At 44.3% G+C, this 25,400-nt stretch overlaps 2 protein-coding genes across 4 annotated transcripts in view; both read left to right on the top strand.

Moving 5' to 3' along the window:
* MEGF9 (multiple EGF like domains 9) overlaps positions 1-4,951 on the top strand; it is an 89,906-nt gene extending 84,955 nt beyond the window's left edge. Inside the window, exon 6 of the mRNA XM_045840257.1 lies at positions 311-4,951. Coding sequence (XP_045696213.1) covers positions 311-762 — 452 coding nt within the window. The 3' untranslated portion in view covers positions 763-4,951. The remainder of the gene's footprint in view (positions 1-310) is intronic.
* A 13,454-nt stretch (positions 4,952-18,405) lies between these two features.
* Positions 18,406-25,400, top strand: part of CDK5RAP2 (CDK5 regulatory subunit associated protein 2) — a 167,576-nt gene continuing 160,581 nt past the window's right edge. For all 3 annotated transcript variants that reach the window (XM_045840755.1, XM_045840756.1, XM_045840757.1), the window contains exon 1: positions 18,406-18,630. In XM_045840755.1, the coding sequence (XP_045696711.1) occupies positions 18,575-18,630 (56 nt within the window). In that variant the 5' untranslated portion in view covers positions 18,406-18,574. The remainder of the gene's footprint in view (positions 18,631-25,400) is intronic.

Here is a 25,400-nt window from a genome sequence, read left to right as displayed (position 1 = left end):
CTGCAGGAATTTGTTTGGCTCTATCCAACAGTAAAGAAGGATGGAAAATTCCAACATTAGAATTTTTCCAAAGATTTTAATATAGATATTATATATTTTGAATAACAGCCATGGATATAATAATCAGGTTTTCTAGACCCTGATTCTTTTCACGATATTTCTCTTAAAATTATTTTTAACTTGCATGACCTTGAAGCAGAATATCATGTCAACATGCCATATCAACTTCCACTCCCATGTATTTCTTTTATTGTTTCTTAAAACTAGATAATTTTGTCTTTTACATTTCATTCTCTGTTTTTATTTTCAGAAGTTATTGTTCCAACACCTGAAGGTTCTACCATTTTGGTTCCCAATGCCTCTTTGACCACATCAGTGCCCACCCCTGTTATAAATAGTACACTTACCCCCACAACCCTGCAAGCTATCTTTTCAGTAAGCTCTGCTGAAAACAGCACTTCAGCTTTAGCTGATGTATCGTGGACCCAATTTAACATCATCATCTTGACTGTCATCATCATTGTGGTGGTGCTGCTAATGGGATTTGTGGGGGCTGTCTATATGTACCGGGAGTACCAAAACCGGAAACTCAATGCCCCCTTTTGGACCATCGAGCTCAAAGAAGACAATATCAGTTTCAGCAGCTACCACGACAGCATTCCCAATGCAGACGTGTCGGGATTGTTGGAAGATGATGGCAATGAAGTGGCTCCCAATGGGCAACTCACCCTGACGACACCCATGCATAACTACAAAGCCTAAGGAGCCAGAACTGTTCTCCTGGATTGCTAGACCACATGCTTGCTAAGACAGCGTCGGACCCCGGGCCAGACAGAGCCTGGGTAGGATCTGCTGAGAGAGCAAAGGCATATAGTGCATTGGAGTTTCCAGGTACAGATTCATAATGCACTTAGCCTATTACTTTTAGTTTTCCCACGAAGATCTGAAGTAGTCACTGTCAATAAGGGACTTGACGTAAAGTATATTTTTGTACAAAACCACATGGGAGGATAGAAAGGCTGAACTCCATAGTGCAACCCTAATCCACTTTGACCTCCAAATGGACTCCTTGGGAGTGTTCACTCGACCAGCGGAAACAGGATGACGGATGTGGAGGGGGAGAGGACTGCCGGAAGACTTCATCTCCATTCCTGAAACATTTTTTAAAAGAGGGTCAGGGATGGGATTCATTTTTCTGTACTAAATAAGACATCAGTGAGGAAAAGCTGATGTCTGGGCTGTACCTCAATAAACAGCCTTGATTGTTTCTAGAACAGGAGCAGAAAAGTCCCAAGAAGGCCTTTAGGAGGGCTTGATTTTTCCTTCTGGAAGTCTTGCTCAGTGAAAGCATTAAAGCACAGAATAAGCTAATGGTACAGACGGGAAGGCAACACCTAGGAGCAGGAAGCTGATACAGTCCTCCTTAGGGTCTCAGTGTAAATGATAAATTATCTAAAAATAAAAAAATATTCCTGCTTCTAGAGAAATAAGGTGTATATAGTTAATGTAGCATACCTGGTCAGCATTGTCTTTGTATCTATTTGTAAAAAAATCATGTCATATTTTATCATCTAGAATGTATTTGTACAGAAGTTAATGGCATAAAAAGAAAATACGGGGATTGTTTAAAATAATGTAAAATAGATGGCAGTATTGCTAGAGCTGGGACTCTGGTGAGCATCAGTCATTTTTAGTCCCTCTTTGGACATTGTTGAAATTTATGAGGTTGAATGTTTCTAATCTTTCTTTCCCTTTCTCATTCTAAATGTAGAGTTTGTTCTTTGACTTATTAGAGATTCAAGCAATAGATTTTGAAGTCGGGGATTGGTAAGTGGGGCCACAGGCTGTACTCTCCAAGATACTCACCTAATTAGACATTAGCCACTCTCTATATTTTATATAGATTAATGTAGAACATATCCTCATTAAAATTTTTTTTAATGTAAAAGATGGTCTTCCAAAGGAATTAGAAATATTTTAGTTCTGAAAGAAAAGCCATCCTATCACTTGGCATCCGGTTTTCATGCCTGTGAAATATTTCTGTGCCCTCCCCCCAGAAATCTCCTGCATCGGAACATCGTTCGTCACTCCTGTGCCATGAGGTGTGCACCGTCTCTCTGCAGTGCTACAGTCCGCCTGTCTTCTTGTCCAGTTAGGGGTGGCACTGTAGTTGCGTGCGTATGGTTAGTCCTTGTTGTTAGGCGCAGTTGTTTTCCTGAGGCCATCTACTATTGCTCATCTATTTTGATATTGACAGATTGTAGATTAAAGAAGTCAGGAAAAGCAGCCAGAAGACAACGATAGATATTTATTAGAACAGCAAACTGTCAAGTGGTTAGAAAAAGAGTAAAGACTTATTAGACCTAGGAAATCTAAGTTGGCAACTTGGCCAATTTCCCCAGAGGAAACCCGGAATTTGGCCGCCCCTCTGTAGGAGACCACGAAGTTGTTCTCAGGGTTTGGAGATGATGCTCCGGAGGATGTGCAGGCGGATAATCTACTTCTGGTAACCCGAGGTGCTTCGGATATTTGGCCATTGCTCATGACAGTAGAGATTACATTATGTTACATTACATTAAAATAAGTTAATATTTCTCTAGGCCTTTGCAGGTTGCAAAGCATCTTCCCATATGTGTTTCTTTTGTTCCTCACCACAGCCCCCTGAGGAAGTAATTGCTGTCCCTATTTCATAGATGAGGTTAAATGTCTTGTTTGAGGCTACACAATGTGTCATTATTAGGCTTGGAATTAGGACTCCTAACTCTGAAGCACATGTTATTTCAACTACATGCTAATGCAGAGATTGCTTAGCCACAGACACAAGAAAGCTGAGAAGAGGAGTCCCATCTGTAAATGTTTCTAGTTTTTTAAGGACAAGGTACCATTCAGGCCATACGGCTATGAAGGATTTTGTGGAGAGAACACAAGAAGATTACTCTCTGAAGCTGGAATTGGGGATATAAAAATATCAGTTCATGCTCCATTCAAGTGACCCAATCCTTCCCAGCAGGGACAGAAAACCTGCTTTCCCCAGTGGCTGCCGCATGTGTGCATATGATGTGCACTGCACAGTTTTAAGGAATTGTGCAAAGTGGCATACCTGCCCCCTCAAAGCCGGGGATTAGGGGTGGCGAGAAATAAACATTTGATTAACAGAAGCTGACCCAATAGAGAAAGGAGTGTTTATTGGGGTATAAGAGCCAAAGCCAAATAATCCAGTTTCTGGCCAGATAGAGATTCCTTGAAACAGATCTTAGAAGGTATTGCAAACATTGAATCACAAAGAATATTGACCTTTAAATACTTCTGAACAGTCCTGGATCATGTTTTTACTTTTTCCCAATGGAAAAAATTAAGGACTTAAACATTTAAAATTTTATTTCATGCCCCCGCTCTTTTCTGGTGGAAATAATATTGCTTTAAAATTTAATCATGAAGTGGTCTACCAGCAAAATCAGACTAGAAAACGAGCGTGGCGTGCGTTATAAAAACAGTCACTGCTCTAAAGCACGATCCCATGGATGAGGGCGTTCAGCACAAGTATCCCATCAGTCCTGTACAAAGACTAATATCAGACCTTTTGGTCTAGAGATTAGAAATGTGTTTATTTTCAAATAAGACTGGTATGAATCTTATTGATAAATGACAGATACTGCTATTAAATGATACTCTCATCATCATTAATTCCTTTTAGCAAGCACTTAAGCATTTCTGACAGTTAGATGCCCTAGGTAGTGATATTAATTATGTCTGTCCTCTCTTATTTTCCCCTTCCTACCTCTACTAATGGAATTTCCCCAGTTATAGAGAAAAATGATAATAAAAACTAAACCTCATTTATGCTAAGGTCCTATGGGCTTAATGTGTTACTCTTGGGGATACCTGACTTTTAAGAGAGGAGAACAGGGCAGGGAATGGAGGAGAGAATGTTTTGGGGGAAGGAGAGAATTTGTAGAAGCATCAAATTACATGGCTACTTTCTAGCCCCATATTCCCAGGAAAATTGACAATTGAAACAACATTTACTCACCCCCGGGCTCATTTTGGTCAGCCGAGCTGGTCATTTTGGAGGCAGAAAGCTCAACAACAGTACTTCCTCCTGACTGCCTCAACTGGGATTGGGTTCTTACTTACCTTAGTTCCCTATTTTTTTTTTTTGTAGGACATGTGGTGAACATAACACCCTTGTAATGAACATCCCCTGGTTCATACATTTTGAAGTATACGGATAGGAGCTGAATTTACACATCTTAAGGAAAGCTCCCTGACAAAAGTTCTGAGAAGTAAAAAGCAACCCAGTGTAGCCTGTTAGAGTAAGGAAAGCGTTTCTGGTCTCATCCACGAAGAACCTTTGGTCTGTTATGGTCTTGAGAGTAAGGAGTTTGGAAGCTAAAGAGTTTGGTGTGTGGAGGGGAGTAATAATGGAAGGTTAATGCAAGTTTTCTGTTTACCCTCTAATCAGTGACTATGCCAAGGGGAAATGCAGGAAGAACACACCGATTTATTTGAAGAAGTCATGTAATATCAAATGGACTAAAGGTTATGGATCATTAAAATGTCAGTGGCTGAGTGATGCTTTTCCAGAGGCAGTTGGGAACCTGTCTTAATGTGCAGTAACTGCAACGGCAGCCCTAGAATGTGAGCCCAGGGCTGCAGACTTACGTTAATGCAAAAGCTAAATGATTTAAAGTTAAATTTTAATGCTAGGCACAAGCACTCTGTAATACATTAAATTTCAGCCCAAGCAATTAGGGAATGTTTCTGAAACATTAAACTTGTATTTATGTCACTAAAATTCTAACACAAATTTTAAAAATGTGTTCTCATACCTATGCTGTACTAGGCTTCATGATGCATTTCTAAATTTGTGTATGATTTGAATATATAAAAGAATTTATACAAGAGTGTTATTTAAAATTATTAAAAATAAATGTATATAATTTGTACCTATTGCAGATTCGTTGTTTTTTACGTGGTCAGAGCGGTTGGAAGTCTTTAGATATGTGTCACAGATCATTCTTTTCCAACCACATGGTGAAATCCCGAATGCTTCATTTGTTGACTATGCGTTATGTTTTAAGAATTTCCTTTAAAGAATGTTTTCCACTTGGGAATAAAGTGCCACATGAGGAAGATTCCCCCGTTAGAACAAAACAAAAACAAAGCACCCTGAGGAAAAAACATATATTGACACACATTCCTGTTTGCGCTCTTGCTTGTCCTCTCAGATCCACTGGGGTTTCCATGGAAATGTTATAGAAAAAACTCGCTCCTTTTGGATTCCTTTTTCATTCATGTAAAACATTCCCTTTTGTTGGTATAAATTTGAAGAGCCACAACCATGTCCTATGAGTCGATGAGATAACTGGTAATGAGAGTACATCTTTTTGTTATTTTAAGGTGACCTTGAAGATCCCTATTTGACAAAGGTCAGTGGTGTTTAATGGGATGCCATTTGGAGACCCAAAAGGTACTTTGAAAAGAAGAAAAACGAAGGTGTTTCTTTGTGCTGACAGCTTTGTAAACGGCAACTGGTTTATTCAATGTCAGTTGTTGATATTTAAACTTTAAAACTCTGTTTTTCTTTTCTAGTCATACAAGAAAACAAGTTTTATTAATTCATAATCCCACATTATAATTTATACATAGGGTTCTATGCATGTAGATCTATGATGTGCGTGAATGGGGTATTATTTTAAGAAAACAGAAAAATAAGCATGGCAGAAACCTAAGCGAATTAAAATTTCAAGAGAAAGTAAATTATTCTAAAAATTTACCACAGCAAGAGGAAAAATATTACTTCTACACAAGCATTGTAAGTCATACTTTTGGTGAAAGTCGATCAAATAAAGACATTTACTAGATTGCATTATCAAAATTGGTTGCATTCATTTTCCACAGAAGTATGAGTGTTTTTAAAAATTACACATGCTTCACTAGAATTAAACCAGTAACTTCAAAGTAACAAGTATGCTTCGTTACACTTAAAAAGTTGAGTTAAATTCAAAATAACCAAATGTTTTTCCTGAGATGATAGTAGCAGGAGTGTTAACTGATGGGCTGAAAAGCAACATTCTCAGTGAATGTTAAGTCATAATTTATGGTAATTTTTCAAGGCAAATTGATGAAGAAATTGTCATAACCATTGTATAGGCTTCCTAATACTTCCGTTTGCAAAATGAAAGCCATTGGGCGATGTTAAATTTAAAATGAGTTGCCAGTTTGTACCAATAGGTAGGTTTTAAACGTTGTGTGTTGAACGCCGAATTTCAGATAGCTGCAGAACAAAACAGTCCAAATGTTTTCATTGTATGCAGGAAGAGTAGGTTTGGGCAATAAAGGAAGTATTTGGAGGGAAATCTTCTTTTGTGGTTTCCTTTGTGTTATCAGCCCAGCTGCTGAGGTCCTACAGGTCAGCGTTGTTTTTCCTAGTCGCGGGCCCAAGTGAGGAAGAGCCTTGTCCCGTCCTGCTCACGACCACACTCTAGCCCGGTCATGTTAAACGTGGGTAGTTTCCTATCTATGCCAGGTTATGTGATGTTTCTCTCCCTTTGCTGCTGCTGCTTCTTCTATCCGTAACATTCGGGAGAATGTTTCTTCATTCTTTGCAACCCCCTGATTAAAAAAAAAAAGCTCATCAATCTGTAATTCGTATCTCCATTTTGTCCAATGAATACTTCTCTTATTGCACATATTTTATTGTAAATACTTGTTATTGCATGTCTTCCCCAGTAGACTCTGGATTCCTTGAAGCCAGGGGCATTTGTTCCCCTGCCTCTAGTGTCTGGCACAGTGCTGGCACTCGTGCTCAGGAAGTGGTGGTTTAAAACAAAGGTACTTGACAGATACAAGAGTTGCTGTGTGAACTTATTTGGCAGAGTATTATGAGAAATCATATTCAGTAGATAAGACAATATTTTTAATTTAATAGAGATGTCAGCAAACGGGCATCAGGGGGTCTGAGAAACTGTTGAAATTGTACGTTGGTTTGTGAATACAAACAATTTGTGTGTGTGTGTGTGTGTGTGTGTGTCTGGAGAACGGTCCATAACCTTAATCACAGTTTCCAAAGGATCTATAATCCCAAAGGACTGACAACTAACTGGATGGGGATTACTCTGTGTATTTCAGCAATAAAAACCCTCCCACTGAATAAAAATCAGTTCAGCCTCGATTCAAGAAATCCGCTTCTGGGAATGCCTCATAATGAAATGACCTAAAAAGCAGAGACTGCTGGGCGAAAAGTGACATTTTTTCCCAAAGTTCTATATAAAGTTCAAAAAGAGAGAGACAGACTCTAGGTGTTCAACAACAGAGCGTGTGCTGTTATGTTGTGTGGCTTAGTGCATCCACTTGTTGAGATAACACAGTCATTAAAAAGAATAAGGAAGGCCCAGACTGGTGGGGCTCAGCTGGGTCGGTGTTGTTCCTCAAAGCGAAGGGTTGTGGGTTTGATTCTGGTCAGGGCACACGCCTGGGTTGCAGTTTTGATTGCCAGTCAGGGCACATATGGGAGGCAATTGATCTGTGTTTCTCTCTCACATTGATGTTTCTTTCCATTCCTTTCTCCCTCCCTTACTAGCACACCCTAAAAAAAAAGAATAAGGAAGAATGATTAAAAACAGAGTCAAAGTGAAGAAAAACAGGACATTTTAAACATGTGCATGCAATCCTACTTCTGGTATATATCAATAGTTTAGAGAAACTCTTCTGTATGTACACCAGGGCCCACGTTTCAAATTCTTCATTGAAGCATCATTTGTTACAGCAAAATAATAATTGGAAACACCCCAATTGTCTGTCAGGAGGAGAATGTATAAGTTATGATCTACCCATGTCCTTTGAACATAATTTTATGCAGTAGTCAAAAAATGAATGAATTACAAATGTATACATCAATACAGATGAATCTCAAAAACATAATGTTGAGTAAAACAAGTCAAAGAATATATACAATATAATTTCTTTTATGTAATGGTCAAAAATGGGAAATGGAATATGTTATTTAAAAGCACATACATATGTGGGGAAACTAAAGAAAAATAAAGGAATGACTAATACAAAAGCAAAGATAACTTTTTTGGAAGGAAGAGGGTGATGTGCAGATGACTCCAAAGGTATCGGTGCTGTTCTTTCTAAGGAATGTGTGAGAGAAACAGCAATGTGAGGGAGGAACATCGATCGGTTGCCTCCCATATGTGCCCTGACCGGGGATGGAACCCACAACCTTTTGGTGCACAGGATGATGCTCCAACCAACTGAGCCACCTGGCTATGGCCATTGCATTTTTTAAAAAACTCTCTGTGTTTACACACACACATATACTTTGGTATATATATGACATTTCATAGTGAAAAATTTTAATAAGATATAAACTGGTAGATAAAACATAATTTCAACTATGTTGGAAAATATAGAAAATGTTTGGAAGGAAATACCATAACTTGGTGATATCTATACTAAATAAACAAAACAAATCCACTACCTTTATTTCAAAATGGGGAAAAAAAATTCATCAGGAGGATATAGCAATCATGAATGTTTATGCACTTAATAATAAGAGCTTCAAAATACATGAAGCAAAAATTGTTAGTACTGAAAAGAGAAATAGGCCAATCCACAATTATAGCTGGAGACTGCAACCCCCTCCCACTAACGTATGGAACAAGTAGACAGAATATCAGTAAAAACATAGAACACCCGAACAACATTGTCACCAACTAGACCTAATTGACATAGAACAGTCACCCAATAATAGGATATATTAGAAAATTAAGCTAATTAAATATAACAACATATAAAAAAGATAGTACTTCATGACTGTCTGGGGTTTATCCCGTGAATGCAAGATTGGCGTAGTATTTGAAAATCAATCAATGTAATTCACACAGATTGAAAAAGAAAAATCATATGATAATCAGGTCTGTATATGCAGGGGAAAAAATCCAACATTCATTCATGATAAAGATGATGATGATGAAGAAAAGATGAGGAAGAAGCAGGGGGAGGAAAAGAGACTCTCTACTATTAAGTTATCTGTCCAGTTTGAGGGCTGGGACTGTCTTCATCTTTTCATCGCATGGCCAAGCAGAGGCCCCGGTACCTAAAAGAGCTCAATACATATTATGGAATGAATGAGTGATTGAACATGCTGTATGGTAGTTTTTCACTGGTAAATGTGGCAAAGACATGTACTGCCGTTTGCAGGCTGTGAATTAGAGCAATCCTAACACAGAAAACAAATATACTGGGCAGCACCAAAGTCACTTGTAAGTAGGGATGTTTTTGAGCGACCCTAGGAACAAGCAGCATAAAACTTCCCTCTGTGGAATGGTGCTGATGAAGCTCATTCCTCCAGGGCAGGGAGATGGCGCCCAGACTGGATCGCGTAGCCTCAAACTCTGTGGCATGTGCTGACGGGGTAGGAAGTCTGCTATGCGGATACTTTTGGCGCCCTCTCCTTCCTGCCTTTATTTTCAGTAGCTTCAGAGCCAACAGGCTATAGTTCAGCTTTACAATTTTCCCCAACCATTTTCTAAATGGGCCATTGTTATCTTTTATCACCATAGCTCAGGGATGATCTAGCTTCGTTTGAGGAAGCTATTTTTTTACCAAGAGATGAGATTCTTCCAGACAAAGATAAAGACATTAATGGTTGTCTATTAAGATTGTTTAGTCGAGATAATTATTTTGGGGTAATTAAGCAAATTATATAGACTCCAACGGGCCATTAATCCCCAAAGGAATCTTGTGAAATGGAGAGAACTTCTAATTCTGTAGCAAGGGGCAGAGTTTGACAACAGTGACGTTTTTGAATTTCCTATAGTGAAAATGAAAAGGCAGCAATGTTGTCAGGTATTGGTCCTGGGTACAGAATTAACTTCGTCGACTTATAATCTGTTGCTGTATTAAACCTTGTTGTATTAAAGTAGATCATCAAAGCATTTACTTAAGGGTTAAAGTATCAGTCAAGTACACCAAACGGGAGGCAGAAGTGCACCAGCAACCCCAGGCTACAGGTTACATCAGCAATTGGCACCTAAGTAACTGAGCTGAGTTTCCCAGCAACCCATGGCACAGATTACTTCGCTATTACTATCTAATTACAGGGTGCATCCTGGAGTAACAGAAAGAAAACTTCTTTGCCTGAGCTCTAAAAAACACTCGCTTGCAGTACAGAGAGTATCAGCTTTGGAAGCAGAGGGATACGGATTCCAGTGCAGGCTTTACGACCGCAAGACTGTGTGCGAGTTAATGCATGGCTCCTAGTGCTACTTACTGCCCATCCCTGTAACAGAATCACGGTGCCGACCTCTTAGGGTTGCACTGAGGATAGATGAAATCTTATATGTGAAGCACCCCGGCACATGCCCCTTCTATATGAAGGATAATTCCTTTCTACTCTGCCTTTTATTTACAAGATCTTCAATAAAAGCTTTAGAAAAATGCAGTGAGTGGAGAATTGGATCAGGTACCGGGGGCTTGTTTTCTGACAAGTATTGGAATAAGGCCACTCCTAAGTTTTAGGTACATTCGGAATGAAATGAGATGCACTTCTAAGTTGAACTGCTGCTGCTTGGGTGTGTTCAGGGGCGGTCTGAGGCCGCATGGCATCCACAGGAGGCCGGGGTGGGCAGCACGGCATCTCGTAGGCATTCCTGTGGTCCCGCGGGCGTCACGAGAGTTGCCATGTCTGCCTGGGGGGGTGGGTGGGGAGTGGGCACAGCAGTGCCCCCTCATCTGTGGTTTCGGTTACCTGCGGTCGACCGTAGCATGAAAATATTAAATGGAATATTCCAGAAATAAACAATTCATGAGTGTTAAATGCTGTGCTGTTCTGAGTGGTGATGAAATCGCATACCATGCTGTTCTGTCCCGCCCCAGATGTGAATTAGCCCTTTGTCCAGCACATCCTCGCTGGAAATGTTTCTGCCCGCTAGTCACTTAGTACCCGCCTCGGTTGTGAGAGAGAGAGAGAGCGGCAGAGAGAGGGAATATTCGCATCTTCTGTTACAGTATTTTGTCATACAGGGAGCTGGCAAATGTCCGTTTACAGCTGTGAGGATGTAAAAAAGTTTATTCTTGTATTATTATTTATTGTTATACCATTTATTTGTATTTGGACTGTAAACCTACTTTTGCCCACCACTGTAATTGTTCTTTTATTACTATTGTTGTTCATCTCTTACTGTGCATACATTAGGTGTATATGTATGTATAGAAAACATAGTATATATAGAGTCTGGTACGATCTCTGGTTTCAGGCATCCCCTGGGGGGCCTTGAACGGACTGCCCGAGGACAAGGGGGACCTCTGTGCTGTGAAGCGAGGCGAGCACGGCCTGCACACTGAGGTCGTAGTCTGTGCTCTCACCCATTTACAGAGGAAACTGGGACGGGCCGCTGAACCCGCTGAGGTCTCAGGTTTTCTACGGGGACCTCTAGGAGATAGACCTAAACGTTCTCTGTGAGGGGCCGTTTCCTCTTGTATTCTACTAGGTGGGGAGAAAAGAGTGTTTGGGATGGGATCATTAATTCCGATTAAGATGGATTAGTTCCTTCTTTCACCAACGTGTTTTAAACACCTAGCATCTGCCAGGCACTGTAATAGAGAGCCTAGGATACAGAATGAAAATGTCCCGCTCTCACAAGAAGCCGGACACCGAAGAGCACCCACTGGACAATTCCAGGTGTGTGAGACTCTAGAAAAGATCAGTCTTTGACCACCGAAAGGAGATCGGTGGTTTGCTCAGGTGGAAGGCGGACTGCCTGGGACTGGGTCACAAGGAAACGTGTGGGGTCATGGGCATGTTCCATATCTGTGCCGGCACAGTAGACACTAGCCTCATACGGCTATTTAAATTTAATTAAGATAAAATTTTAAAAAATTCAGTTCCTCAATCGCATCTCTTGGGTTCAACTCTATAGGATAGTGCCGATTTAGAGTATTTCCATCATCCCGGAAGGTTCTCTGGAGACCACTATTCTACATTTTGATGGTGGTGGTGTTTACATGGATAGATAAATTTACCCAGACTCATCAGAATGCATACTTAAAATGGATGCATTGTACTGTATGTAAATTGTATCTGAATGAAATTGATTTAAAAGTCCTGCTCTCAAGAAGCTCATAGCCCAATAGTGGAGATAGTCGAGTTAACAGTTAGAGAGCTGGGTGAGTGCGATAAAAGAGATAAGCCCGGGGTGTTCTGGAGTCCAGAGGTTGGGCAGCTATCCAGACAGGGTCCCAGAATTTTCTCTGAAACCATGGTTGGGGGAACTCTGGGAATTAGGGAGAAAGGGGGAAGGAAAACTATTCTTATAGTCTATAAGAACCACTAGGACAGAGTTCCTTTGGCTGAGTTAGAAAAATATTCCCCTTCTTTGGAACACACTTGGCTTGGGAAGCAGAGCATGGACTAGACTTCAGCCTCCACCCATCCTCTGGCCAGGCGTTCTCACGCAGGGCACACAACCTGTGCCGCGCGCTGGTGGCCTGTCACACGGGGGGAAGGCACATGCAAGGGCAAAGAGCCTCCCATCCATCCCTTTGAGGAAGTAAGTGCTGCTGCCACTTCCTTGTGGTCCTTCCCTAGGAAGTGACGAAAGGCAACTTGACTACCCTCTCCTGCAAGTCATAATCAAGACATTGATGCTTTTTTTTTTTTTTAATCTACAAAAGGTCCAGAGAGTTGCTTAATTCAATCACCTTTCTTTGCCTACAGCTACTGTTGGTTTACATATTCAAATGTGCAGCTGGGAAGGGTGCTGAAAAGCTCTTCCTGATACCCTGGAGAGTTTCCCCAATGAATTGACTCTCTCATATTCTGCCTCCGTGTTTAGATGTATGGGGATCTGGCCATGGTACTGTGGATGATCGATTTAGGCAATGAGATCATTTTCCATTTTTACTGATGAGAGAGAGAGCGAGAGAGAGAGATTTGTTGTTCCACTTATTTATGCATTCTTTGGTTGATTCTTGTATGTGCCCTGACCAGGGATCAAACCCGCAACCTTGGAGTATCAGGATGATGCCCTAACTAATTGAGCTCCCCAACCAGGGCTGGGCAGGGAGATCTTGATTTGGAATGCATCCAGACCTTCTATAAATTTTAAAAAGTTCAGAATTGCCAGATTTGGGAGGATTAAGTACTTGAGGGCCCCATTTTATTCTGTCACTAAATGGCTGTATGGTTTTGAGAAAATCAGTTCATTCCTCTTGAGCTTCCGTTTCCTCACCCATGAAGGAACTCGTCTCTGAATTGTGAGAGACCATCGAGGGATGAAGAATGTGACGCGGGCTTTGTAAATGGCGTTACATTAAACAGGGATTTTGTTTTACTTCCGCTGGCCTTAAAAGGTGAGGCGCTGGTGCCCACCTGGTGCACGCAGGTTTCTGTCCGGCCTCCGCAGGACACAGATCTTGCCTCTCACACACCTTCCCCATCCCCTCAGTCAGACTGACTCAGTCTCTCCTTTGTGTGTCCCTGGAGTCTTACTGTTATTTTTCTTGTAACAAGAAAGTATTTAAGACGTTTTACTTTGATTTACAACTACGTATATGCATTTTGACCAGCTTACTGAAGGCAGGGTAGCAGTGGCTCAGTGAAAGGCACTATGGCGTGGTGATGAAGAACACAGGCACTGGACTGAAGTCCGGGTTCAACTCCCAGCTCCACCACTTAGCTGCTGTGTGGCCAGGCAAATCCCTGCCCTCTCTGAGCCTCCATTTTGTCAGCTGTCAAGTGGAGCAAAATCGGTCCCTGTTTTATAGGGTTCTTGTGAGGAGGGACTGTCAAGCCCTAACACAGTGTGTGGCACACAGAAAAGGTCCTATCAGTTATTCACGGAACGTCAGTGGTGAAGGAGCATTGATGTCGCTGTCCAGTGAGTTTACAGATAAGAAAGTAAGCCCAGAAAGGTAACCTGGCAGGTCTAAGATGATACCGTGCTGATGCCAGTGACCCCGTCTAGCCCAATAATACTCATGTTGTTCCCTTTGATAGGGGACATTTCTCACTCCTCTCCCCATCTTGAGAAAAGTCAGGGCTTTGAGTTAATTCGACAAACTGGCCTTGAGCCCTATTAAGTGCATAGCCTGGGGCTAGATGTTGGGCCTAGAAGGCAGCACTGGCCTAGTCACCAGCCTGCAGAGGAGGAGACTGTGGGCGCTCCCTGGGAACTGGGCAAGGCCTGCTGGGAAGGGTTCTTCAGAGCAAAGGGGCAGGGTGGTGTGCTAGAAGAGGTGCTGACCTTGAGACCAGGCAGGCCTGGCTTTGAATCTTGACACATCTGTGTATTCAGAGAGCGACTTGGCCAAATCTAGGACAAATGTATAACACAAGAAATCGTGGTAGTAATAGATTATAACCCATAAAATAAAGCAAATATCCACAAATTCATGTGGATTGAAATAAACGACTGAATAAATGGGGGAGAAGAGAAATCTCTTCCTTATATTAGCATTCCAACGAATAGATATAGAAGGCATGATAAAAATCGGAAATCACCAACTGGGAAATACCATTGTAGTAGTTGTTTTGGGTAAGAATTATCAATAGATGATAAAATTAATGGGTGAAAGTTTGATTCAAGACAAGACATTTACATAGTCTCAACTGTCACCCCCAAGACTCCTATTAATTATAGGAAAATAGTAATTTTACCAGGAAGAATCTTGGCAGATACCACCTTAGTCAAGAGATTAGAGCTAATACCACCAGTTAGTGAGACATCTTAACATCATCTGCCCCCGATAAGCCGAGAAAGGCACAGCATCGCTTTTGTGTTCTTCTTGCCCAAAGAGCATAATCTCCATGGAACCATAAGGAAACATCACATGGACACACACTAAGAAACATTCCATCAAATAACTGGCAAGAACTTTTGTAAAGTGTCAATGTCATGAAAGAAAGAGACAAAGACAAAGGGCCTGTCACCGATTAGCGGACCTAAGGAGACAGGACCACTACATGCAGTAGGCTGGGAAAGGGGCACCCATGGGAAAACTCATTACATTCCAGCAAGGTCTGTAGTAGGTCATACTGTATCAGTGTGATTTCTTATTTTTGCCAATTGTGCTATGGTTATGTAAGGTGTTAATATTTTAGGACGCTGGGTGACGACAATACAGGGAATTTTTCGCAACTTTTTTTTTTTCTGTCTGCAGTTCTTTGTAAATGAAAAGTCAAAAAAGAGAGAAAGGGAAAAGGTTGTCTTTGGCCAATCTCTCCTCTCTCTGAGCCTCAGTTTCCTCATTTGTAGAGCAGGGCAACAATTCTAATCCACTTCACAGAGCTATGAGGACAATATGAAATAATGCAAAGTAGCAATCTGTGCGTATTTATCCTATTAAAACATATTCCTGCTGCTAGTGGTGGCAGCCGATGTGTCTTGATGAGATAACTGAGCTGCTAAGACTTCAGGAGGGTTGTACCCTAATGAGAAACATCTGGCTGCGAGCGACTTCCTCACAGCCATTGGATATGACCTTGCCTAAGGAAATAATAATGCCAGCTTTGTGGCTGGGTGGCTGCTGTCAAAGAGACGGCGCCAGATAGCCCAGACAGCTGGTGAGAGTGACGTCAGCGCTAGGCTTGGCAGAAAGGAAGGCCGTGGTGAGACAGAGATGGGGCAAAGGGCTTTGTCCCTGACCATGAAAACAGGAAAAACAACTTCCCAAATAGCCTATCCTTTGTACGATTGATTCTATTTTCAGTTCCCAGGGTCGCTAAAGGGTTTAACACAGGATCCAATTTTTTTGAAAGGGGCACTGGATTAATTATAGAGAGAATGCCTCACAGGCTCTTATTTCTTCATAGTTTCCAAAGTATCTAATTGGATAATGCAGCTGTGTGAGCTCAGCATTGTCTGCCCTGCTTTACACGTGGGAAAACCAAGGAGAGGCGAGGGGAAGAGACTGCAGGTCACAGGATGTGAGAGGACTCTCGGCGCCAGAATTCAGGTGCCTAGACTCCCGGGCCGCCTTTAGACTGTCCTCATTAAGATTCACCTCAGGGCCACCTCGAAGCAGTTGCCCAAGGAGTCTGCTGAACACACCCATGAAATACTGTTGTCTGGATGTAGATATCATCTCTTAACTGTAAATTCTAAAGTGGAGAAAAAGAAACAAGCAGGGAAGACAGGCTGCCTGAAACAACTAGTGCTTTGGAGTTTAGCGAGATGGGAGCTCAAATCCCAGCTCTGCCACTTACCAGCTGTGAGACCTTGAGAAAGTTATTTTTACCTCTTTCGGTACCTCAGTATTCTCATCTGTAAGTGACATGGGGGTAATGGTAGACCTACTCCGGAAGGTTAGACTTCTTCCTTGTTTCCTTTCTCAAGGGTTTCATCTGCTGGATGGAAAGTTAGTTCCTTCATTTGAGAAGTGATGACTTTATAACCCAGCCTCCCTCACCAGCATAGAGTTGGCTGTGTGTCAGTAGCATTGAAAAAAACACCGAGAAATAGCCTTCAGAGCTGTGAGGTCCTGAGACATCCATCCAGTCCGACCCTCTTATTTTACAGATGTAGAAACTGAGGCCCAGCGCAGAGGAGTGGTTGGCCAAACATCTCAGAGAGTCAGTGGCAGAAGCAGCTCCCTGCTTTTGGACACACTCAGATCTCACCGGCTGCAGTTAGCACTGTCAAGAACTGTTGGCTCCGGGGCTTCAAGCACTGCGCCTTCCCTGGAGCCAGCGGGTTCCTGCCCACTCTGTCTTTCAGGGTGTTATTTTATTGCTGATTCTGGGGGCGGTTGAAGATCTGGAAAAGGAAGAGGGACAGGCACGGGGGCAAGTTGTATAGGCCTCAAGAACACAGGGATACACACATACACAGAGGGGAGAGAGAGTGTGAATATGGGATAACTTTTTTTAAAAAAATCAAATTGCACATATATTTTTAAAGATTTTATTTATTTATTATTAGAGAGGGGAGGGAGGGAGAAAGAGAGAGAGAGAAACATCAATGTGCGGTTGCTGGGGGACTATGGCCTGCAACCCAGGCATGTGCCCTGACTGGGAATTGAACCTGCGATGCTTTGGTTGGCAGCCTGCGCTCAATCCACTGAGCTACACCAGCCAGGGTTGGGATAACTCTTTGACTGAGCTATTATAGGTATCTTAGGTCATCCTCACATCCTTGCAGGATAGGTTTTAGCCCCATTTTCCAGATTGATTGAATCATTCAACATATATTTTTAAACACCTGTTGGGTGGCAGGCACTGATATGTGTTGGGGATGTAACAGCAAACAGTTCAGAATACAGTCTCTGTTCTCATGGAGCTTCCAAGAGGCCTACATTAAAAACAAACAACCAAACACACACACACACACACACACACACACACCACACACACACACACACACACACACACACGTCTATACTTGAAGAATGTGGTAAATGCCACAGAGGAAAAACAAGAAAGGGCTTGATTTAGGTTAGAGGATTAGAGAAGGCCTCTTCTGGAAAGTAACACTTAAATTGAAGAATGAAAAAACTGAGACCGAGGGTGGACTTGTACATGCTTAGAGGAAAAGTCACCATCAACCCACTTACCCATCTTTTCAAGTTATTTTCATGCAGGACTCTTCTGACACCCTGTAGAGGACAGTAGAGCAACCTTGAGATGGGGAGACGAAGTTTGGGTCCTCTGGCCAAGCTCCGCCCCAGTTACCCAGATGTTTGGTGATGGCTCTGTGCTTTAGGAAAGGCAGCGGGATTTTGCAGAGTCGCGACGCGGCTGGCTGGCGCCCCAGGCCTGGCTCCAGTTCACAGGCTTACTGCGTATGACTTCGGGAGAGTCGTTTTGTCTCTCCCGGCCTCAGTTTACTGGATGTTAAGTGCATTTGAGACCTAAAGGTAAAAAAGAATCACTAGGAGAGTCTGGAGAAGAAGTGTTGCTGACCACTTGGCTCATAGGAATGAGCTTGTTTTAAATTAAGTGTGCAAATAACTACTGGAGTTGGGGTTCTACAGGTAAGGATTTTTCTAAAGGGAGACAGCATAGGATTATCTGGTGAATTTCAAGCCAAAGCGAAGCAAGTCTTTTGGAAGAATAGATTGTAATGTTCGTGGTCATTATCCTGGAAAGCATAGAGCAATTTATGAACTCTGAGGGTCCGTAAGTGGCCAGACCCCCAAACTCCCGCTTAAAATAACGGACCTTGGCCAGCCTTAGCCCTCAACAAAGATGGAGCCTTCCCGGCCTCGGCTTGACTGCCCTCACCAAATATGGCCACTAGACTGTCTTTCCCTAGCCTCGCTGGCCCAAGGGCGGGTGTTCTGCCCTTAGTTAAGATGGCGCCCACCCGCGATTCCCAACCTGGCTTCGGGTCCCGGCCTGCGGGCTTCACTGCACACCTCTCAATGACCCCGCCTCATTTCCGTAGGAAGAAGCGCCGGGAAAGATGGCGGCGGCTGCGGTTTGAATTCCAGCGGCGCCGCCAGAGTTCCAACGAGAGCTGCATTGGAGGGGGCGGGGACCTGGCGAGTCGGGCGGGTCGCTACCGCAGGGGGATCCAGTGGTGCCTGCACCACCCACACTAATGCCACCACCTCCTCTGTGTCCGTGATGGACTCGGTGTTGGAAGAGGACGTCACCCTCCCCGGGACGCTCAGCGGCTGCAGGTGTGGCCCGGGTTTTGGGGGTTCGTGGTAACGAGCACGGGGTTCCGGCTGATGGTAGTTCGCTCCAACGGAGAGTTGGGGTTCTTGAGGGTGTTTGAGGGTTTCCGGACAGAAGCAGGTGTGCGGGTTGGGATTTTTAGCGGGGGGTCTCTTTGGGAACCCACCAGCTGATATTGAGTGTGGAGGGCTGGGCGTCCTGACCCGCACCACACTCGCCTTTCCTGTTTTGGGACATTCTTTGAAGAGGATGTGAGGGACAGGTAAGGGATTTTCTAAAAGAGCGGGAAGAGGGGGACCTCTTGGCGTGTGACCATTAGTGGGAGCTGGTTGAGGGTCAGGACCGTGAGGGTACTTGATGGTTCATTCTGGTTTCAGGGTTTGCTTTCAGTATGGGGAGTGTAGTTGCTCTGTCCAGACTGCGTATGGGGGTCACATAGTGGCTATGAGACAGGCAATGGACCGTCGTGATTAAGAACCTTGGCTGGAGTTGAACAGGTTTGGATTCAGATCCAGACCTTTAAACTAACTAGCTGTGTGACTTTTGTAGAATGGCTTAACTTACTTTCTCACCTGTGAAGTGGGGCTGGTGGAAAAGCCACCCCACCGAGTTGGGGTGAGGATTAAAGGAGAAGATGCTTGTCCAGCCATTTGCTTGGCAAGTGTAGTGCCTGGCACATAATCAGTGCCTAGAAAATGGTTGTGTTGCTGTCACCATCATCATCATCATATCATCATCAATAGTAATATAAGTTAGGGAATACTGACCAGGAGTGGCCTCCCAATGGACCTGTTCCAAGAGGCTGTCGGAGTCCACATTGCTGGTGGGGCCAGGGTCTCTGCTGATGGGATGGCCTGACAGAGCCTTGCATGGCTCCAGGGCTGGGACCCTTTGGGTGTCCAGGACTCCTGGACAGCATGGGTAGAAGGATGCAGAGGAGAGCCTGGCTGAGACCGTGTAGTGTTTGTCCAGGTCTGCTAGGGACAGGCTGCTGCTCCCGGACAGCAGACCTTAACTGAAAGGGTAACCATATTATTTGTTGTGCAAACCAGGACGCCCTGAAGAGTGAAATGGTCACAGTCAATATTTATGCCTGGACCATAGGCAGAAACAAGTCCTATAGTGAGCAAACCTGGACAAAGAGTTACTTTGTTTATTGTGAATTTACTGTGTACAAGGCAGAGCAAGGCCCTTTGCAGCTCCTGCCTGATTGGGTCCTGTGGTAGTTCATCCTGACTTTTTATCTCACTGCCGCTGCCCCATATATTGTGGTATGACCTCTCACCCAGATTGTCCTCTTTTTTTTCTTTCACATCTCTAATATTAACGCACTATTTCCATATGTTGTCATTTGGACTAGTAAATTCTTTTTAAAATGTAAATCTGATCATCAGTTTGCTGCTTTGTGTGTTCATGGTTCTCATTACCATTACCAAAGCAATCTGGGTGATAAAGTCCCTTATCTCTCAGATTGCTTTTCCACTCTCAGTGCCAGTTGGCCAGACCTAGCTGGGTTTCCATCCAAATGCTGTCACTCAACAGTCTTGTGACCTTGGATAAGTCACTTACCCTCTGAGCCCAGTTTTCATCTGTAAAGTGGGTAAGCATAAACAGGTTAAGCCCAGTGTCTGACCCAGGGTAGCAACTCAGCAGGTCATCAGGTATTCTCCCTTCCCTCCTCTCCTGGACTTTGCAGGACCCAGGGGCTGTGGGCGTTCCTGGCAATGACTCTCTCATTCGCCTTCTCCACACCCTCCCTGGCTCCTTTCTCCGCTCAGTATGAAACGCTCTAACACGGCTTCCCGGTCCTTCCTACGCTGGCCCCGTCTACCTCATCGCCTCCCTCGGCCTCCCTCTCCCTCCTCTCTCTCCTCCCCAGGCTCTCCGCTCTGCCTGGCCGCCCAACTCTTTGTTGTGAACGAGCTTGTCTTGTTTTTTTCTCACTGCTCGGCCTGTGCCCTCGCTGGTCTTGCTGCCTGGGCGGCCCTCACTACACCCCTTTGCCTTATTAATGCCTGTTGTTTTTCAGGTCTCAGTTTAGATGTCACAGTGAGGAAGACTTCACTGGCATGCCCCCACCCCCACCCGGGCCCTCTGTACTCCTCCAGCCACCCCATCCCCCCATCTGTCACTGACCCTGCCTCAGGCCTTCCTCACCTTGCGGAGTTTCACTGACCAGCCAGCGCTGTCCAGCAGAAATAGAACTTGAGCCTCATATGTAATTTAAAACTTCCTAGTAGGCAAATTAAAAAAAAATAAAAAGAAACAGGTGAAATTAACTTTAATAATCTATTTAATTTAATATTTCCATGTATTATCATTCTAACTTGTAAACCACAAAAATTATTAATAATAAATTATTTTGCATTCTTTTTTTTTTTTTTTTAACCGTATCGAGTCTCTGAAGTCTGGTATGTATTTTCCTCTTGCCGTACTTCTCAGCGTGGATTAATCGAATCGGGTGCTCCGTAGCTCCCTGTGGCTGTGGCTGATGGCTGCTGACCTGGACAGCGCAGGTGTGCTGTACACATCTCCCAGATTAGACTCCGACCTGTTTGAGAGCAGGGGCTGCGTTTTGATCATCTTCGTAACCCTGGTTCCTAACCTGATATCTGGCTCATAAGTGGGGCTCAGTAACTATTTGTAAGTCACTGAATAAACAGCTGTCTTTTGACACTATCACCCCCTTTGTATAGGTCAGGACACTGCGGCTCAGAGATGGGAAGTGAGCAGGTCTGGGATCCACAGAAAGCGTACGATCGAGCCAGGATTTAGTCGAGGCCTCCTGACTCCAAAGCCTGGCTCTCGGTACCCCTTCCTGCCTTCTGACCAGCACCTGTTCTGAGAGGATTCTGGGAGGACTTTACATAACTGCTGGTACTTGAACTGGCCGCTAAAGACCGGCAGAAATATCCAGAGAGATCGGTTCTCCAGTAGGTGGTCACAGTGGAAGAGAAAAGTCCATAGAATAAAACCACCTCCTCGTCTGCTAATGTGAGCACTCCTCTGCTTGGTGGTTTCCGAGCCCCAGTTTTAGAGACTGAGCTGGAGTCCAGTTTGTTCTTAGACTGTTGTTGAGGTAATTAGGTTAGTGTATGTCATTGTCTCTAAACCTTATCAACTGTGGGTGCCCCAGTACTCTCCTGCCCAGTGAGATTTAGGCCCAAATCCCGGCCCCAGGAACTTCACTTACCTACTCTGAGGCCCTGTAGTAAGCCCCGCCCAGGGGTGTGGAAAGAGCCTGGGCTTTGTACTCACATGACTGGATCTGAATCCTGCTTCAGCCAGTTACTCGTGTCTTGCTTGGGTAATTTACTTAACCCTTCTGAGCCTCAGTTTCTCTTTGGTGATTTTATCTGTGTAGCTGTTAATCTGATCATACCTATTCTATCGGGGTGTCTGTGTAGATGAATGGAAACTGTATGTAGCCTGGCAGCTACCGGGAGTGCATTCCGTGTTGGCTGTTTTTCTTGTATTGCTACCGGGGTGCACGGTTTCCTCTGGACCCACCACCCCGGGCCCATCGCTTTGGTTTCTCGCCCAGGCTTCTGCCTGTCCCTGACTGAGAGCTCCCTGAGGCCTGGGCCCAGCTTGTTCATCTGAAGGTCCCTCCATTACCTGGCCACTAAGGGCTTGCAGTCTGCGTAGGGGCAGACCAGAAAAATAAATGTTTTCTGATAAGTTTGTACTTGCCTAAAAGTTTGTACACAGTTGGTTCTCTAGCAGTCCAAAGGTGCCATCATGGACTTTTGTAGAAGGAGGTTGAGAAAGGGGCTGGTGGGATGGAATTTCCGGTGACGGCTGACCTGGGATCGGGGTGCCGCGAGACTGTGAGGTGGGAGGGGGCACTGCCACCCTCACCCGTGTGTGAACTCGGAGGGCGGGGGCGCGCCTGGATTATGGCCCACTGTGTCTTTAGACCCAGGACCATGTCTGGGACATAGTAGAGGCTCAACAAATACTTGTTGAATGCGTCAATTTTGCTCAGTCTCTGTCTGAAAAGACAAATACTGTGTAAGTCCCGTGTTTCGTAGTGAAATGCTGCTTTGTAGTCACGGAAATAGTGCAGATAGAGTGTCAGCTGGCACAGTCTTTGTGGAACACAGTTTGGCATCTGTTAACTTCAAAAACGTGCCTGTGGGGTTTTTAATAGCTTTACTGAAATATAGTTTATATGCCGTAAAGTTTATTCATTTAAAATTATTTAGTGATTTTTCAGTATTTTTACAATTGTGCAACCATCACCATAATTTAATTTTAGAATATTGTCATCATCCCAAAAATATGCCCATTAGCAGTTGCTCCCTGTCTTAGTCAGCTTGGACTGCTGTAAAAAACAAACAAACAAACCACAGATTGTGTGACTTAGCAGACAGCAGAAATTTATTTCTCATTGTTCCAGAGGTTGGAAGTCCAAGATCAGGGTGCAGAATGGTCAGTTTCTGGTGAGACCCTTATCTGGGCTGGAGACTGCTGACTTTTCCTTGCGTCCTCACGTGGAAGAGAGTGGAGAGAGGAAGCAAGCTCTCCCATCCCTTGCAAGGGCACTCATCCCGTTCAGGAGGGCTCCCCTTCATGGCCTCATCTGCTCCTAATCCCCTCACACAGGAGGGGAGGGTTTCGGCATGCATTTTGGGGAAGCCCACCATTCAGCCCATCACACTCCCCATTCCTCCCTGCTCCCCACCTCAGTTCTGGGCAACCACACAGTCTACTTTCTGCCTGTGGAATTTCCTGTCCTGGATGTCCCATGTACACGGGCTCTCACAGCGTGTTGTCCTTGTGAGGGGGACCCACGTCGCAGCCTGTGTCGGTGTCTCATTCCTTTCTGTGGCTGACGGTGGTCCAGTGTGTGCACGGGCCACCTGTGTCTGTCCATTCATCGGTTTGTGACATCTGTGTGGTTTCTGCTGTTCTGGCTGTCAGGAGTAACATTGTTATGAACATTTATTTGTATGGGAGCTTTTATGTGGACATACGTTTTCATTTCTGTCTACATATAAACTTGGAAGTGGAATTGCTGGGTCCTGTGGTAACACTATATTGAATGTTTTGAGGAACGAACTCTTTTCCAGAGTGGCTGCCCCATTTTACGCTCTGATCAGCAGTGTATGAGGGCTGTTATTTCTCCACACCCTCACCAACACTCGTTATTAACAGTCTGCCTTTTTTATTGTAGCCATCCAAGAGGTATGGCATGGTGTCTCACAGTGGTATTGGTTTGCATTTCTTAATGACTAAAGATGTTGAGCATTTTTTCATGTGCTTATTAGCCATTTGTATATTTTCAAATCCTTTGCCTATTAAAAAAATTGGAATATGTTTTGGTCCAGCAGTTCCACTTGTTGTCTAGCCGCAAGCAGTGCTCACGCATGTGCACCAGGAGAGCTGTATGAGGATGTTTGCACAGCGTTGTTTGCAGAAGGAAAACTTGGACACAAGTTGAATCACCACCAGCGGATTGTGTAAATACAGACCTTTCAACAGCATCTGTATTTCAGACTGCGACCCGCAGCCGCTCACGAAATCCGATTCCGCAGGTTGCAATCAGGATTTTGTAAAATGGAGTAGAGCAGAATAGAAAACATCTCAAGAGTGAAGGGTAATATGTTTTCTTCTGTGGGTCGTGGGCGATCGTTTTGGGAAAGAGTGCTTTAGAATGCTTTGTGGGAGTTTAAACTGCTGAGGGAGACCCATTCGTACCGCCATGAAAATACCTCTAGGATGCGTTCAGTGAAGAAAAGATGCTGCAGAATGACTTACAGAGTTTGATTGCATTGACTTGTTTTTAAGCCACAAAATAAAACTGTGTCTCCGTCTGTGCGAACACACAGACCGAGGTCTGGAAGGACACGGGTCTTGCCGACAGCGGTGGTCGCCTCTCGGGAGGGGCTGAGGTGGGAGTGCGGAGGAGCCAAAGAGAGCTTGAAGCTTCTCTGCGTTCTGGTCTTTACACATTTCTTCTCCAAGGATCAATAACATAGAATGACGAATGTTGAGAGGCACACTGCAGGGTACTGGTTGGTGTAGTTGTTTCCTGAAGGTGATGCCCAGACCCCTCCATGGCTCTCATGACCCTGAACCAATGAAATGCCTAGGCCTTGTCGGCTCTGTGGTGTGGATGGACAGTTGTTGCTGCACGTGCAGACCCAGAGGGAGATCGCTCCCACTGGGTGGCCGGAGGGCAAGGCAGGAGGGTGAGGTGGTGAAGCTCGGGTGAGTGCCCATTGGTTCACTCAACCAACAGTGGACAGACAGCGGTCGCGGTGGCCCTGCGCTGTGGCCAGTGAGCACTGGAAACCCTTTGCCTGCATTCATTCAGACCTCGCCACGGCCCCCTTGAGGCAGGTGTTAGGGGTCCCAGGGTGGGGTAGAGGTTAAGAACATGGGGTTTGAAATCCAGCCAGTGTGCCTTTTGTAGCTCATCAACTTTTCTTGGCCTCTGCTTCCTCATTTAAAAAAAAATGGCAACGTTGAAAACTGCCACCTACCACAGCAGGGCTGTGGCGAGGCTTAGGCGGGAGGCAGCCGGCCCTGCCCCTCCCTGTGCTGTCCTGAGTGCGGTGCCTGCTCAGCGTGGGTGTCCTGCAGGGTAGGCTTGTTGTGACTGTGCTGGATTTAGCTGGGTTTGGTCTCAGCTTTGCCACCGCTGCTTTGTGATTTTGAGCGAGTAAGTTCCTTCCCCTTTCTGGGCCTTAGTCTCTCCCGTCGCACCGTGATAAAAACCATATCGAAGTCCTCTTGTTTTGCTTGTGTAGTTGTGCTATCTTGT

This window comes from Phyllostomus hastatus, unplaced genomic scaffold (genome assembly GCF_019186645.2).
Source record: "Phyllostomus hastatus isolate PE091 unplaced genomic scaffold, TTU_PhHast_1.1 phas_contig_34, whole genome shotgun sequence".
NCBI classification, from domain to species: domain Eukaryota; kingdom Metazoa; phylum Chordata; class Mammalia; order Chiroptera; family Phyllostomidae; genus Phyllostomus; species Phyllostomus hastatus.
The sequence above is the reverse complement of the archived record's forward strand: the minus strand, read 5'-3'. Positions and strand labels throughout refer to the sequence as shown.